We start from the raw sequence: 16,878 nt of genomic DNA, 5'->3' as shown, positions 1-16,878 counted from the left end.
AAGGAGAGATTTTAGAAGGGAAACTTCTAGTTGTTCTAAGAGTACATGATATACATGCACATGAAGCAGGAGAAGGGGGTCAGAATATCATATATCCCATTTGACCTTATCTAAATATAGCCAGCTCTTTTCTGTAATAACTACATCACTTAAATCAGGCTTGCGAATCTCACTGAACCATGATGACAGTACATCCAGAGAACAGAGAATTATTTCTATTGCATTCTCTACCAAAAACTCCAATCAGGATCAGAGCACCACTATGCTAGGTGTTTTACAAACTTGTAGGAAGAGGTTCCCTGTCCTGGGGAATACACAACCTAAAAAGATAAATATAATAAAAAAAGGTAGTGGAAAGGGGTACAATATACAAATGAAGTGCACAAGGCTGATGATGGGCACACACCTTAGCGCCTCCATTTTATTTTTATTATTCTGAGCAACAATGAATAGGAGTATAAAAAGCAGCTGCTGTGGAAAGAAAGCTGTATTATATCCAGGATAATTCCTTTAAAAAAAAAAAAAAGCTTGCTAACATGTTTCATTGGTAACAACTTTTCTAAAAACACAACAACTCCATTTGTTATGCATTTAATCCTGCATATACAATAGCTACACCTAGAGTAGTGGTCTTTTGAAAATCTACATGCATCTTTTGAGGTAGCTATCAAGGCCTTTACATCATTCCCCATTCCTTAAATCTGTCCATTGTAGTGTCATTCCTCACTGCCAAGGAGGGCTGAATGAGAGTTCGGAATGCTACTCCCACATTGATCAAAGGGAGGTGTCTGCAAAAAGAGACAAAATGCTCCCTTACCCAATGGACAGAGCACACCACCTTTACAGCATTCCTGCAAGCTCAGAGATGGTAGCACAGACCATTAGCCACAAAAGAGCCTGTTCAGAGCATGTTTTGTTTTTATAAAAACTTCCTACAAAAGTGGATGGTGGAGGGACTGGTGTGAGAAGCTCACAGCAGCAGGTGGATGGGAAATTAACATTACCTCCTCTTTGATTTCTTCTTTTTCCTGACCTGCAGGCTTCGGTTCTAGTTTTGCTGGTTCAAGGGAAGGAAGGTAGTTCTTTGTGTACAGACTTTCAAATAGTTTATCTACAAAACCTGAAGTTTCTGAGGAGAAAGATACACACAAAACTTGATTATACATCTTGACTTAAGTCTATTGTCAGGATTATGTTGGTAAGACAATTCCCCAAAATCCAACCACAAAATATCATTACTTTAAAAAAATCCTTATCTTAAATTTGTGTGAATTTTAGTGGTGTTAGGTACTGGAATAACAGCCCTAAAAAATGATGTTCTCTATACAGCTATAGACATAGGTACACAATAGGAAGCAGCATGGACAACGCCACATAGTCCTGCTAATACATCTCAATATGTGGTGAAGGGACCACTTTTAGGACTGAATACACAATTATCTCAATTGCTCATTCAATTTTTCGTCTCTGTAATAAGACTGCCGACTGCAGCAATTTTTGTGACTTAGACACTCATCCACAGGAAACAAGACAAAATTTCACACTGGATCCCAAAAGGCCATTGAGAAGTACTAAGTTACAGTCTCTATTAAATTGGTCTGCACTTGAACCAGTGGCCTAGAAATGAGAGGCTCCGTATCTCCATTTCCATGCCCTAGACAATGCAGTCCATTACATTGTCTACATCCTAGACATTAGTCCATTAAAAATAGGCTTTAAAAAAAAAAGCAAAAATACAATCCACCAATCTACATTTATTAGCAAGTGGTGTGTGACATATTAACTTTTCACATTGTGTGCACAAGTGATAACCCTTATAGGATCATTCAACTTCAAATACTGAATTCACTGAGATATCTAGCAGGCCTAGCTTGAGAGTCAGTTTTCTTTAACCTAGTTAATTAAAACACTTATAGTAAACACAGTCCATGCCTACACGGAGAGTTTTAGGCAATTTGTGGTCTAGATACAGTACAGCTTTCAGAGTGGAAGCAACAGTGTAGACACACTGACATTTTTATCATCACATCATTGAAAGATGCTCAAAGCAAGTCTAGATGATGACAAAAATAATGGTGTGCTGTCTACGCTGCAGCTTTCACCATTGTTAACACAGGAGGAGCTGTGATTGTGCTCAACTTGCTTAAAATTCAAAGCATAGACAAGAGATAAGGGTTTTAATGGCATTTCAATTCTGGCTTCATGAATAGGAAGGGCTTCTCATAAAAAATCAGAAATGGAGGAGGGAGATCAAACAGCTCTTCCGTTTTCAATAAAAAGGAGGTTCTTACAAAATGACTTTTCTATAAGAGCCCCTTTTTAGTCAAAATTCAAAGGCTGTTTGAATTTCACCTCCTACCACACTCAACCCTAATTATTTTAGAGACATTTGCAAGTGGGCATTTGTACTTTAAAGGACAATATCAGTCTTGGTATAACTCTGCTGAAGTCAATGGAGTTACACCTGGGATAAATTTGTCCCAGAATATCAAGTCTCTGATCTGACATTACAAAGATGGCATGGGTTCACTACTAGCAATAAGGAGGAGGATTTAGTTAGGCACAGGAGTGAAGTGGCACCTTTGAGTCCTGAAGTTTCCATCTATTATAATAAAATGGCTCCATCCTGTTGAGGAACTGGTGAGAAACAGACACCCGAGAAATACCTCAAATCCTCCAAACATGGTGTTGTGAAAGTTAGTCATCTTCATTACTCATGTTTAAGAGCAAACACATCCCACCAGACCCACTAATTTGGCCACTAAGGGTCAGATTTCCAAGTTCTCAGCACCCATATTTGGGGCCAGATTTTCAATTGGAACTGAGCTTCCATTTTGGCATCTAAATAAGGGCCAGATTTTCAGAAGTACTCTACACTTGATAGCTCCTGTTGTGAAATTTATGGCCCAATCTTGTTTTGCAAACCTGGCCACTAGCGTCTAAGGAAATTAAGTGTTAATTTTTGCTTATCAGGCTTTAACTCAATTGAAATTGTTTAAAAACCAGATCTTGGAACCTTTGATCCTTCATTTCCCTGCTAAATCTCATTATGAATGCAACATACTTGTACATGGGAAGAGATGAGTAGGCCCCAACATGACAAAACTTTATACAATCCTTTCTAAACTAACTATTATGCTGCAGAACAACCACCTTCCAACTGTAAACCACTAATCACAATTTAATAATTGCATTTAAATTTTATAAATTATGTTGAATATTAAACTACGTAATTACAAAGAAAGCAGAAAAAGTACCTTTCTGCAGAAAGACGTCTAGCTGATCGGCACAGAAAGCCTTCAGCTCTTTCTCTGGTTTGTCTTTCTTGACTAATGCCACGACGTAGTTAGCTAAGGCTGAAGGGTCTGCATCACATCTGAAGAGAAGAGGAAAAAAATTTTCAACATACAAATTGATTTTGTTAAACAATGTTGAAAAATCACTAGAAATTACATTCTGAACAATCATGGTAGTTATAGAGGCATCATCAAGACAGTCTTCTGGCAATGCAGGCTGTTGGACCTTTAGGATAATGTCGTGCAATCCAGTAACACCACAGTTGCACCTAGCTCCTGTGGCACAGAGCAGCTTCTGCCACTGTTGCACACCAGCGAGATGTTTCGATTTTATTTTGTGCTCCACTAACAATATGTCAGAAAAAGCTTCCATGTCTTGTGCTTATTCTTTGGCTTTGCTTGTAAAAACCACCACAATACAATTCTTAGGTCAATCAAGCAGATGCTATCCTTTCCGGCCAACTCCCCCTTACCACAGCACACCCAAAACAACTATGCCCCACCATTAATGAGAGAAACTTACAGAAAAATGACCTGGAAGACTGTTCCACAGTGGAAATGTATGATGTCTTAACAACCAGAATAGACTAACCAAGCACATCTCACCAGGAAGAGATCTGAAAAATGTGTATTACGTACACAGTTTCATCACAAAGGAGCACAAGTGAAAAGAATGAAGCCAACATGCAAACCTTCTTTCTTTTCTTCCACAGTGAAATCTCTATTACTTGAGAGTACTATCTAAAAGTGCCTTTATTATCACAAACTAATTATATTACACTCTCAGCCCAACAGCCCTTATTTGGCTATGTGAAGACCACTAGAAACACATCCTCCCTTTGTACCACAATGTTCTGGTACCACTGGTTAAACTGAAGGTTGCTTTATCTTACACTGTTCAGCCATCAGAAAACGTTCAAAAATGAGAACCTACTTGCCAATAGCGAAGCATTATACAACGCAACAAATGTAACAGCTAGGTGAATAGATGCAGAGGACCCCAAAATGCCAGGGGTATATATTTGTATATATTCTAAGTTCACTATTTTAGAAATCTTTTTTTTTTTTTTTAAATGACCTTTGACTGTCAACATTTGCTTGCTTTTGGAATTGTCAATATAAAGCACACTAGAAATAGCAAACAGTTTAGAGGCCTCAAAAGTTCTTTTGCTTGTAACAATTATTTGTTGAAAAATGCAAAACTTCACAATTAAATATTCACTCACCTCTACACCCTATTAATTCGTTCACTTATTTCCAGTGTTTGACGGTTGCAGGAAAAAACATTTTATGTTTCAAAAGGACGTATAGAAATACAGTAATGAAAAGGGTTAATCCAAAAAAAAAAAAAAAAAAAAGTGGAAGGTTTTAAGGCTTGTAAAAATGGGGTTGATATGTTCCATGCCAGTCCCCATGTACAATTTAATGAAAAAAAAAAAAAAAGGGAGAGCTTCCATCTCTCCCAAACATGTTTTTTGTTTTAAATTTTATCCTTCCCTCTTTAGCATCCCAATTTCTCTCAGGATGACCCACTGTGATATTCTAGCACTTGCTTATTACATAACAGAAATTTGCATAAAGTGTTTATTATACCCCGGAAAGGATCTGTGCTTCTTAGTCACTCCTCATTGATCTCAAATGTACAACCAGCACCACAAAGAAATTCTAACACTGTTTGCCAAGAACCCTGGTCTCCAACTGAAATTCATTCAGAGTATAGCTTTGCTACCAGAAGTCTGAAAGTGCTCAGGTTAGAAGGACGATCAGAATCAATAATAAGACAGATGATCTAATAGAGATGGTAGACAGTAATATGCTAGATAAACATCTGAAGGCTTTTTTTTGTTTATAAAGACATGATACTGTCACTCTCAATTTAAGTTATTTTATCAAAATTAATGCAAGTGAAAAGCGAAAGTATTCAGAGGAAAAGAACCACACTGTAATCACAAACATTACACTTTAAATTTTCAAACATCCATTGGTAATAGGAAATGGGGAAAAGTTTCAGCCAGTCTCTATTTCTTTGCTGTTATAGGTTTAGGACAGACCCCTAATATCATTATGGCAAAGTGGAGAGTAATATCAATGTTTAAGTCTTTTAATAACTACATACGAGTTAGTAAAGTCTGTAACAACTCCTCGTGTAAATATGTAACGAAACGAGTCTGCAACAGTTTTTATAACGTATCTGTATACAGACAATTATTCTACAAAACTGTGCTATTTAACATATTGTAGCTAGAGTCGTCGTAGGGCCTACCCAAATTTTCAAATGGACAAACACAAATACAGAATATATTCAGTGATAAAAAGTAGATTACGAATAGCTTATAAATTCCACAATTGTGAATTCACATAGGCCTCTATTTTCCTCTGTATAAAAACTGAAAATTCAGATAGTTCCATCCCCCAACAAGCCCGTCCCACAGCTTTCATTACAGGAAAGCCCTGTTATTGGGAAACATTTTATGAAGGGAGTGTGCATTTATACATATTTTACAAATATTTACCCAGTACATCAGGGACTCTTTTAGAACTACATCTCTTTGTAATTACAGAAAAATGGCACATTATCAAAATCCTTCAGAAGTTTGCCTGGGAAGTTTTCTGAAGATCCTCAAGAGTGGATTTTGAGTGCAAACTTTTGCCACCTTTTCAATGTGACTGAAGATTTATTTTATGAACTATTTTACATTGTGTGTTTGTGAGGCAGGGGAGGAGGAATTGAACTCATGTTGCACAGTTGAAGATTAAATGCATACTGAAACCAAAAACTCCCAAGCCGTCAAAATATGGTGCAAGTACCACATATTCTGTCCGCAAAGCCCTGTGCAAGCGTTAAATAATTAATCTTTCACATTCCTGTGAAGTAGGAAAACAATTATTATCCCCATTTTACAAGAGGGCCAGGGAGATTTATTTAACTTCCCCAAGGCCAAAGAGGGCATCAGTAGCAAAGCTATGATTAGAACACAGAAGGTCCCTGGATCCCAGTCCTGCGCTCAGACCACTGACAAAGGACAGTCTCTAGGAGAAGCTCTGCTTATGGAAAAGTATGAGCCAACATAGGAGTGTGACGATACAGAAGCTACCGCATGAACTTGCATCCGATGAAGTGAGCTGTAGCTCATGAAAGCTTATGCTCAAATACATTGGTTAGTCTCTAAAGTGCCACAAGTCCTCCTTTTCTTTTTGCGAATACAGACTAACACGGCTGCTACTCTGAAACCAGCATGAACTTCTTAGCTACTAGGCCCTGCCACTAACCCAGTACGTGGACATTCACGCCTCTGCCCCCTTGGCCTCCCCCACAGCCCGCATGCCAGGGGCACAGCCCAGGGCACCTTTCGGACAGCGGGAATAAGGACCTGGGCTCGCAGAGGCCTGGCGTGCCAGGGAACTCGCCGGCCGAGCCCAGAAGTTTATTTGCGAGCCCGATTGGGGGCCAGTAGTGGATTATCAGTTTTAGAGACAGCGGGCCACACATTTCACACACACACACACACCCTCCGAGTTTCCCGCCCCCCACGAACCCCCTCCCCCCCACGACCCCCCCCTTCCCCTATTGTCTCCAGTGCCAGCAACAAGGCAGCCCCCACCCTCACATCTCCACACAACCCGCCTCGCACCCTGCGGCCTCCGGCCCACGCACGCGCCCACAGCCTTCCCAGCGCCCGCCGCCAGCGCCCACCGCTCCCTGCCCTCCCGGGCCGCCGCCGCCGCCGCCGCCGCCCCCTCTCCTCACTCACATCGGCTCCAGTAACTTGGCTAGCCAGGTCTTGAGGGCGTCCACGTTCTCAATGATCATGGTGCCCCCCGCTGCTCCGCCCGGCGCCCCCGCTACACCATGGCCCCAGGCCCCCAGCGCCGGTTCGGACCCCGCCTCCCCCAGGGCAGTTACTCGCCAGCAGCCCCCGCCCGGGCCTAGTACAGGAACTAACCACTCGCTCACAACGTAACTTGCTGATTGCCGGCGGGGGCGGGACCTCGCTCACGGCCACCAATCACATGGCCGGGCGTGCATGAAGCCAGCCAATCGTAGCCGCGCAAAGCCGCTCGGCCCGGGGGTCAGTAGGCAGACAGCAGGTTAGGTCGAGCTAGCACGTGAACTCTTGGTGCAACACAGTAGGGGGGGCGCTCTTAAAGGGCCAGGCACTTCTATTTCCCACTCACCCCCGTCCCAAATGGGTGAGCCACAGCCATAGTGCTCCCACCCAGCCCTGCCCCCTGGGGCGAGCCCCCCCTTCCTAGCCGAGCACCCCGGCCCATTGAGGGACAAACCTCCCCACTCCTCAACCCCTTGCCTGTGGGGTGGGCGTCCCACCTTCCAGCCAACCCCACACTGGGGAGCACCCTATGGGAAAAGCATTCCACATTCCTCCCAGCCCCCCCGCCCCCCATTGGAGTGAGAGCTCCCTATTGTCACTGCCAGAGCCCTTGGGACTGAGCACCTTACAATGCATCTTCACACTGGTGCACTGCAATCCTCTGCACACTGCTCTACTGCGAATCCTCTGCACAAAATGGCTTTCACGATCTTATTTTTAACAGGCCGCTACTGTCACCAGTCATACACATGGTGTTCAGGGTAGGGCCTGAAGGGGGCTGGGGACTGTAGCTCACGAAAGCTCATGCTCAAATAAATTGGTTAGTCTCTAAGGTGCCACAAGTACTCCTTTTTTTATTCCTCAGCTAGTGGCCTCCGGGGGGAAATTAAATTTATAAAACCAGCAAGTACACTTGCAACTAGGTCACGAAGCCACTTATAGTTTAAAATACTTCACTTCAGTTTTCTCTGGAAGGAATCCCCACAAGTCCATCCTTTTATGAATGACTGTGTTATCTTCAATTAATTAAGGCATAAAACAAAGAATCATACTCTGATGCTATATTTAAGAGGACTTTGTATGACCTGGCTGATCTTTATGAATCACATTTGTCTTACTGAATTGCACACGCCAAATAAACACGTTTGTCTTACAAGTGTGAATACGTAGAGGCCCTCTCAAATATTTGTGATTATATTGCCCTGTAGTGGGTGCCCCAAAACAGGATTACAAACCATAATAAAATACATATACTGCAGATTTTCTTGCAGCTCTAGTGCTGATCTCTTTCAGCAGTATTAGATGTCTAAGTCTAAATTGGCAATCCAGTTGATTGCTTCAGGTGACGTGGAGTGGATGGAAGAAATATTACAGGGATATGACTGTTTGGGATATTGATTGATGAGGGGTGCTATAATCCGAAGTCAGTTTCCACAGTCACAAATACAATTGTGTCTCAGTCCCCAATAATGGAGGAGGTAGATGCAACGGCCATGTGATTTGCAGAGGTGATTCAGAGTAGACCATATTTTTATGGGAGTGAAAAGCTACTGAGTTCTTTGGTTGATCCTCGATGAGATGTTTCTTTGGGACATTCACATCCTTCCACATTGTTCGCCATTGATCTTTGGGGGAGAACCCTGCGTCTTTGCATACTTGCATTGCAAGCCAAAAAGGTTTTCTGGATTTAAATCATAATCTGTTTATTATTTAGGTCTTCGTGTATTGGAAGATATTTGTTCCCTTTAATACAATGGAACTCTCACAGGATTCTCATTTTGTGAAGAACTTAAGGTGGACAGATTTGCACCAGTACAGGAAGCCACAATTTTGGAATTGATTTTACTGTACCCATAATGATCTGCATGATAGTGTTAAGTTGAGAATTGAAAAGTGATGTGTGGGACGGTTCACCCGTCCCGATGGGTGAACAGTATTCTGTGGTAGAGTGGACAAGGGTGTGTAAAGAGGTCCATAGAGTTTTCACATTAGCTCCCCAGGTGATTCTTGCCAGTTTTTGGATGAGATTTAATCACATCTTTATTTTGTCATGTATATTTTTCAGGGGCTGTTGTTGATATGTGAGGTTTAGGTCTAATGTCACACTAACATATTTCAGGATGGGATTGTTTCTTACTTGCTGGCCACAAAAGTCCATGAGCAGCTTCACCCTACCCTTTCGATTGATTAGATGAAATGCTGGGGCAGGTGATGATCACCTTCTCATGGTTTGTCCTATTATGGGTTAGAGCACAACCAATGTTATCAAATAGGCATCTGAACATCACTCAGTGAAGTCCTTGATCGAACAAGCAATAGAAATAGTTACTCTGGTGGTAATGACCTTAACTGTAGGAAGAAAGGTCCTGAGTTTTAATCCTTGCTGACAGCTATGAAGTCTGCAATACAAATAGTGACTGTGAAATCCAGGGTGGCAATGGAAGAGTTACATCTTCCATCATTTTCATTAGTCTACAGTGTTTTCATTGACTTGTTTGTCTGTGGGCATACTAGCTGACAATGTCTGAAATATAAATGTGAGGAGATGAATAGGGACACTACTACACCTTAACATCACTGAAATACCCTGGACTAAGGGAGATTCTGAGAAACAGGGAAAATGGTAAATAGTAAGACTACATGAATATGCGTGTTGCACCTTTGTCGAAAAGATCATTAGGCTTGTTTTCACTGGGTATTCATGCTCAGCAAGATAGAAATATTTTTCAAATGTCACAGCTAAGCTCTACTAGGTTTTCAGTGTATACTCTTGAAACAGTAAATAAGTGAATACAGAACTGCTCTTGCCATATTTTTCTATAAATTTAGCTTTTTAAATTAACAATTTAATGTCAGGGAAGATTTAAAATTCTCTCTCTGTTTGGTGAAGGAGAGACTAAAATGTCAGTTGTTTGATGCAGCTTCAAAACTATGTTTTAAAAGGTATTAAAACATTTTAAGATGCAACTAAGCTGTTGGAGACACATATCCAGGGTGTGATGCATTTCAGTTCATCAAATGACCAATTCTTAATGTCACCCCATGTTCTATTTGTCCTCTGAGTACTTAAACCCTATCAAAAATGACATTTAGAGGAAGAAAATATTCGGTTTGTGCTCCCTGCACTTATGATTAATAAAGAAGGTCTGACAGTTCTTTTACATTAGAAATTCAGATCCTCTTTAGTCTGGAAGACTCTGTGATGACTGGACACCTGGTAAAATGATGATTTCACTAGCACTAAACAAGAGAAGGTTGAGGAGTTAGGCAAGGAATTAGTCAGACAAAACACTTTTTCAACTTGAGTGACTAATTAACAGTTTGAATAAAAGAAGCATTTGTTAGAGATATCTCATACCTTCAATTAAGACATTAGGAGCTTTCAGTGTACATCCCTTATGCCTCCTACTAGGTCTCCAACAAAACCAGGGAAGATCCGATGTTATATTCCTGATATTTCTAAGATTAAAAAAATACTAGCAGGAAAAATGAAAGAGTTCAGGCCTTTATACATCATAAAGAAACATAAAGAGAACAAGCCCAGTTGTTTTAAAGTCCTTTGGAGATCACTTTTAAAATAAGAACAGCGGTTAGAAGAATTGAAAATTGTAAAGCTAATATAATAAAGCTACTGGCACAGTAGCTTTAAAAATACCAAAGTCCAGAGTCTCCTCTGCCTTGCACCTTGTGTAGTCTGTTACACCTATGTAAATGGGAAGTAAACTGTTACTAAATTAAAATATAATTTTTGCACAGATTTAAATGTTGACACCCTACCAGACAGTGGAGAATCAGACTCCAACTCTCATTAATGGATACAAGTAATAACAATTAATTATTGGAGCCTATCAATACAGCTCACACAGAATTACAGTATTAACTATTTGTAGGAGCCAGAAGGGGAGAGAAATACTAGATTCTTCAGTGCAAGGACTGTCTGTTTTGTGTTTGTATAACGCCTAGCACAATGGGGTCCTGATCCAGGACTGGGACTCCTAGATGCTACGATAATTAAAATAATAAATAATATTAATAAAGCAAAAAACACAGGCAGATTCTTATCAAATACAGAGTTCAATTTTTTTTGCTGCTGAAGGTGATGCAGCTGCACCCATTTATATAAACAGAGAATTGGTTCATAGAATTAATAATTGCAACCTGGAAATAGAAGCCACGTGATATAAGCCTCACATTTTGCATCCCCCCCAAAACAACAGCCAACCACCAAGGAGCCCTGACTTTGTAAAGGGTGTGCTGGAGAAGTAATTGAAAATGAAAGCTGTTTTCTACTTCACCTTACAAAATATAAAGTAGTACCAGAAAGATATTGTGTTTCCTCAAACTACTGGCTATAGTAAAGGACTTCTAGCTAAAAAAACAAGAAAGAAAAAATACATATAACTGTGGAAGAAAAGAGAAGCAGAAGCTGCCTTTGAATCAGACACACTAAAAAATAAAACTTAGTCCTTATGTTGCATTTTAAATGTTCAAGTCTGTCTACAAACAACTTTTTTGTCCTTTTAGATTTTGTTTGAGCAGAACTTTGAACATTTAAAGTGTAATATAAGTGCTAAGTTGTATTATTTCTTATTCAGAGGCTGGCTATAGAATGTGATGCTTATTTGTGCTGTCCTTTTCTTCCAAAGTTATACTACAGTATCTTATTTTTCTTGTCAAGCTGACTTCTTGGTTTTTTAAATTTTTAAAATTTTAATACTTTAATTTTATGCTGCTAGTCTGTGACTAAACTTGCAGCCAGTAATTTTTCTGGTGACTTTGTCAGTCTCAAAAGGACAGTAAACCCCAAATGGACACATATAATATCCATTTCCCCCATTATCTTGAGGAAACCAGGCATATAAACAAACACTGGATGTATTAACTTCAGCAACAATTGTATATCTCGTCATGCAATTCCCTTCAGGTTTGGATCTTTCAGACTTGAGAGAGTTTCACTAAGCAAAACTAATCAATGGTGTATGAATTTATCTTATCTTACAGCAGGAGTTCTCAAACTGGCGGTCAGGACCCCTCAGGGTGTCGTGAGGTTATTACATGAGGGGTCGCAAGGTGTCAGCCTCCACTCCAAACCCCGCTTTGCCTCCAGCATTTATAATGGTGTTAAATACATAAAAAAGTGTTTTTAATTTATAAGAGCGGGTCGCATTCAGAGGCTTACTTTGTGAAAGGGGTCACCAGTACAAAAGTTTGAGAACCACTTTCTTACAGTCTTATGATTTATGTCTTTGAGTTAGCAAACTTGATTCTTAGCCTTGGTCTACACTAGGAGTTGAGGTCAAATTTAGCAGCGTTAAATCGATTTAACCCTGCACCCATCCACACGACGAAGCCCTTTTTTTTTGACTTAAAGGGCTCTTAAAATAAATTTCCTTACTCCACCCCCAACAAGGGGATTAGCGTTGAAATCGGCCTTGCCGGGTCAAATTTGGGGTATTGTGGACGCAATTAGACGGTATTGGCCTCCGGGAGCTATGCCAGAGTGCTCCATTGTGACCGCTCTGCACAGCACTCTCAACTCAGATGCACTGGCCAGGTAGACAGGAAAAGGCCCGCGAACTTTTGAATTTCAATTTCCTGTTTGGCCAGCGTGGCAAGCTGCAGGTGACCATGCAGAGCTCATCAGCAGAGTGACCATGCAGAGCTCATCAGCAGAGGTGACCATGATGGAGTCCCAGAATCGCAAAAGAGCTCCAGCATTGACCGAACGGGAGGTAAGGGATCTGATCGCTGTATGGGGAGAGGAATCCATGCTATCAGAACTACGTTCCAGTTTTCGAAATGCCAAAATATTGGTCAAAATCTCCCAGGGCATGAAGGACAGAGGCCATAACAGGGACACGAAGCAGTGCCGCATGAAACTTAAGGAGCTGAGGCAAGCCTACCAGAAAACCAGAGAGGCAAATGGCCGCTCCGGGTCAGAGCCCCAAACATGCCGCTTCTATGATGAGCTGCATGCCATTTTAGGGGGTTCAGCCACCACTACCCCAGCCGAGTTGTTTGACTCCTTCAATGGAGATGGAGGCAACACGGAAGCAGGTTTTGGGGACGAGTCAGATGATGATGATGAAGTTGTAGATAGCTCACAGCAAGCAAGCGGAGAAACCATTTTTCCCGACAGCCAGGAACTGTTTCTCACCCTGGACCTGGAACCAGTACCCCCCGAACCCACCCAAGGCTGCCTCCTGGACCCGCCAGGCGGAGAAGGGACCTCTGGTGAGTGTACCTTTTAAAATATGGTTTAAAATATGGTTTAAAAGTAAGCATGTTTAATGATTAATTTGCCCTGGCATTCGCGGCTCTCTTGGATGTACTCCCAAAGCCTTTGCAAAAGGTTTCTGGGGAGGGCAGCCTTATTCCGTCCACCATGGTAGGACACTTTACCACTCCAGGCCAGTAGAACGTACTCGGGAATCATTGTAGAACAAAGCATTGCAGTGTATGTTTGCTGGCGTTCAAACAACATCCGTTCTTTATCTCTCTGTGTTATCCTCAGGAGAATATCATTCATGGTCACCTGGTTGAAATAGGGTGCTTTTCTTAAGGGGACATTCAGAGGTGCCCGTTCCTGCTGGGCTGTTTGCCTGTGGCTGAACAGAAATGTTCCCCGCTGTTAGCCACAGGGAGGGGGAATGGGTGAGGGGCTAGCCACTTGGTGGGGGGAGGCAAAATGTGACCTTGGAATGAAAGCACATGTGCTGTGTATGTAATGTTAACAGCAAGGTTTACCGTGAAAGAGTGTAGCCATTGTTCTATAAAATGTGTCTTTTTAAATACCACTGTCCCTTTTTTTTTCCTCCACCAGCTGCATGTGTTTCAAGGATCACAGGATCTTCTCCTTCCCAGAGGCTAGCGAAGATTAGAAGGTGAAAAAAACGCACTTGCGATGAAATGTTCTCTGAGCTCATGCTGTCCTCCCACACTGCCAGAGCAGACAAATGTGTGGAGGCAGACAATGTCAGAGTGCAGGAAAGCACAAAATGACCGGGAGGAGAGGTGGCGGGCTGAAGAGAGTAAGTGGCGGGCTGAAGAGAGGGCTGAAGCTGAAAGGTGACGGCAGCGTGATGAGAGGAGGCAGGATTCAATGCTGAGGCTGCTGGAGGATCAAACTAATATGCTCCAGCATATGGTTGAGGTGCAGGAAAAGCATCTGGAGCACAGACCGCTGCTACAGCCCCTGTGTAACCAACCGCCCTCCTCCCCAAGTTCCATAGCCTCCTCACCCAGACGCCCAAGAACGCGGTGGGGGTCCTCCGGCCACCCAGCCACTCCACCCCAGAGGATTGCCCAAGCAACAGAAGGCTGGCATTCAATAAGTTTTAAACTTTCAAAGTGCTGTGTGGCCTTGTCCTTCCCTCCTCCACCACCCCTCCCAGTGCTTCTCTCCTCCACCACCCCTCCCAGGCTACGTTGGCAGTTATCCCCTATTTGTGTGATGAATTAATAAAAAATGCATGAATGTGAAGTAACAATGACTTTATTGCCTCTGCAAGCGGTGATCGAAGGGAAGAGTGGAGGGTGGTTAGCTTACAGGGAAGTAGAGTGAACGAAGGGGCGGGGGGTTTCATCAAGGAGAACCAAACAGAACTTTCACACCGTAGCCTGGCCAGTCATGAAACTGGTTTTCAAAGCTTCTCTGATGCGCACCGTGCCCTCCTGTGCTCTTCTAACCACCCTGGTGTCTAGCTGCGCATAACCAGCGGCCAGGCGATTTGCCTCAACCTCCCACCCCGCCATAAACGTCTCCCCCTTTCTCTCACAGATATTGTGGAGCGCACAGCAAGCAGTAATAACAGTGGGAATATTGGTTTCGCTGAGGTCTAACCGAGTCAGTAAATTGTGCCAGCGCGCTTTTAAACGTCCAAATGCACATTCTACCACCATTCTGCACTTGCTCAGCCTGTAGTTGAACAGCTCCTGATTACTGTCCAGACTGCCTGTGTATGGGTTCATGAGCCACGGCATTAAGGGGTAGGCTGGGTCCCTAAGGATAACTATAGGCATTTCAACTTCCCCAAAGGTTATTTTCTGGTCTGGGAATAAAGTCCCTTCCTGCAGCTTTTGAAACAGACCAGAGTTCCTGAAGATGCGAGCGTCACGTACCTTTCCCGGCCATCCCACGTTGATGTTGGTGAAACATCCCTTGTGATCCACCAGTGCTTGCAGCACTATTGAAAAGTACCCCTTGCGGTTTATGTACTCGCCGGCTTTGTGCTCCGGTGCCAAGATAGGGATATGGGTTCCGTCTGTGGCTCCACCACAGTTAGAGAATCCCATTGCAGCAAAGCTATCCATTATGACCTGCACATTTCCCAGGATCACTACCCTTGATATCAGCAGATCTTTGATTGCATTGGCTACTTGCATCACAGCAACCCCCACAGTAGATTTGCCCACTCCAAATTGATTCCCGACTGACCAGTAGCTGTCCGGGGATGCAAGCTTCCACAGGGCTATTGCCACTCGCTTCTCAACTGTGAGGGCTGCTCTCATCTTGGTATTCTTGTGCTTCAGGGCAGGGGAAAGCAAGTCACAAAGTTCCATGAAAGTGCCCTTATGCCTGCAACACTATGCGGTCCACCAGTCTGTGCTTTTTTCCCAGGCCCAGAATCGGCGTTCTACCGCATGAACCTGCCCCATTAGCACCATGATGCTTGCATTGCCAGGGCCTGTGGTTTAAGAGAAGTCTGTGTCCATGTCCTCTTCACTCTCGTCACCATGCTGACGTCGCCTACTCACCCGGTTCTGGTGCTGCGTATACTGCTGGATAATGCGTGTGGTGTTTAATGTGCTCCTAATTGCCAAAGTGATCTGAGCAGGCTCCATGCTTGCCGTGGTATGGCGTCTGCACAGAAAAAAGGCGCAGAACGATCGTCTGCCATTGCTCTGACGGAGGGAGGGGCGACTGATGACATGGCTTACAGGGTTGGCTTACAGGGAATTAAAATCAACAAAGGGGGTGGCTTTACATCAAGGAGAAACAAAAAGAACTGTCACACAGAATGGCCCCCTCAAGGATTGAACTCAAAATCCTGGGTTTAGCAGGCCAATGCTCAACCCACTAAGTTATCCCTCCCTCTGGCATTTCAGGCAGGACTGAATCTCCACTAAAGTTTTCAAGGTGCCCCTGACAGACTTCACCAAAACGATTGTCAGCCGTTGATTCACAGAGGAAGGGAGACGGGGGGGAGGGGGAGAGGGGAATGAATACAAAACAAATCTGGGCTATTTCTGGTATTGAACCACTCCATCGATCTTTTACATCTTTGGCTGGCAGCAGACGGTGCAATAGGACTGCAAGCCATCCACATCTCCTGGCTGCTCAGCAGAAGATGGTGCATTAGGACTGCTAGCCATCCTCATCTCCTGGCTGCTCACCATAAGATGGTACAATAGGACTGCCTGCAGGACTAAAGAGAATGATCTGGTGAAGTCACTCCTAATTTAGTCTCTGCACCCATGTCTGCCCAGGCACTCCTGACCAACCTTACCGAGGCGGCCAGGAGCACGTCGGACACGATGGGATGGTTTTCAGGCCTATTGCACAGTCTGCTGCCACAAGGCAATGGGTTGCTGCTGCTGTGTAGCAATGCAGTACCACGTCTGCCAGCACCCCGGAGACATACGGTGACAGTGAGCTGAGCGGGCTCCATGCTTGCCGTGGTATGGCGTCTACACAGGTAGCTCAGGAAAAAAGGCGCGAAACGATTGTCTGCCGTTGCTTTCACAGAGGG

The 16,878-nt window shown here is 43.2% G+C and overlaps 1 protein-coding gene across 2 annotated transcripts in view; it reads right to left on the bottom strand.

The window, feature by feature from the left end:
- Window positions 1-7,137, bottom strand: part of RBM27 (RNA binding motif protein 27) — a 38,933-nt gene extending 31,796 nt beyond the window's left edge. For both annotated transcript variants that reach the window (XM_074960521.1, XM_074960522.1), the window contains exons 1-3: window positions 7,049-7,137; window positions 3,258-3,376; window positions 1,005-1,129 (exon numbers count right to left, since the gene is read on the bottom strand). In XM_074960521.1, the coding sequence (XP_074816622.1) occupies window positions 1,005-1,129; window positions 3,258-3,376; window positions 7,049-7,107 (303 nt within the window). In that variant the 5' untranslated portion in view covers window positions 7,108-7,137. The remainder of the gene's footprint in view (window positions 1-1,004; window positions 1,130-3,257; window positions 3,377-7,048) is intronic.
- Between the last annotated feature and the right edge of the window lie 9,741 nt (window positions 7,138-16,878).

This window comes from Natator depressus, chromosome 8 (assembly GCF_965152275.1).
Source record: "Natator depressus isolate rNatDep1 chromosome 8, rNatDep2.hap1, whole genome shotgun sequence".
NCBI classification, from domain to species: Eukaryota; Metazoa; Chordata; order Testudines; family Cheloniidae; genus Natator; species Natator depressus.
The sequence above is the reverse complement of the archived record's forward strand: the minus strand, read 5'-3'. Positions and strand labels throughout refer to the sequence as shown.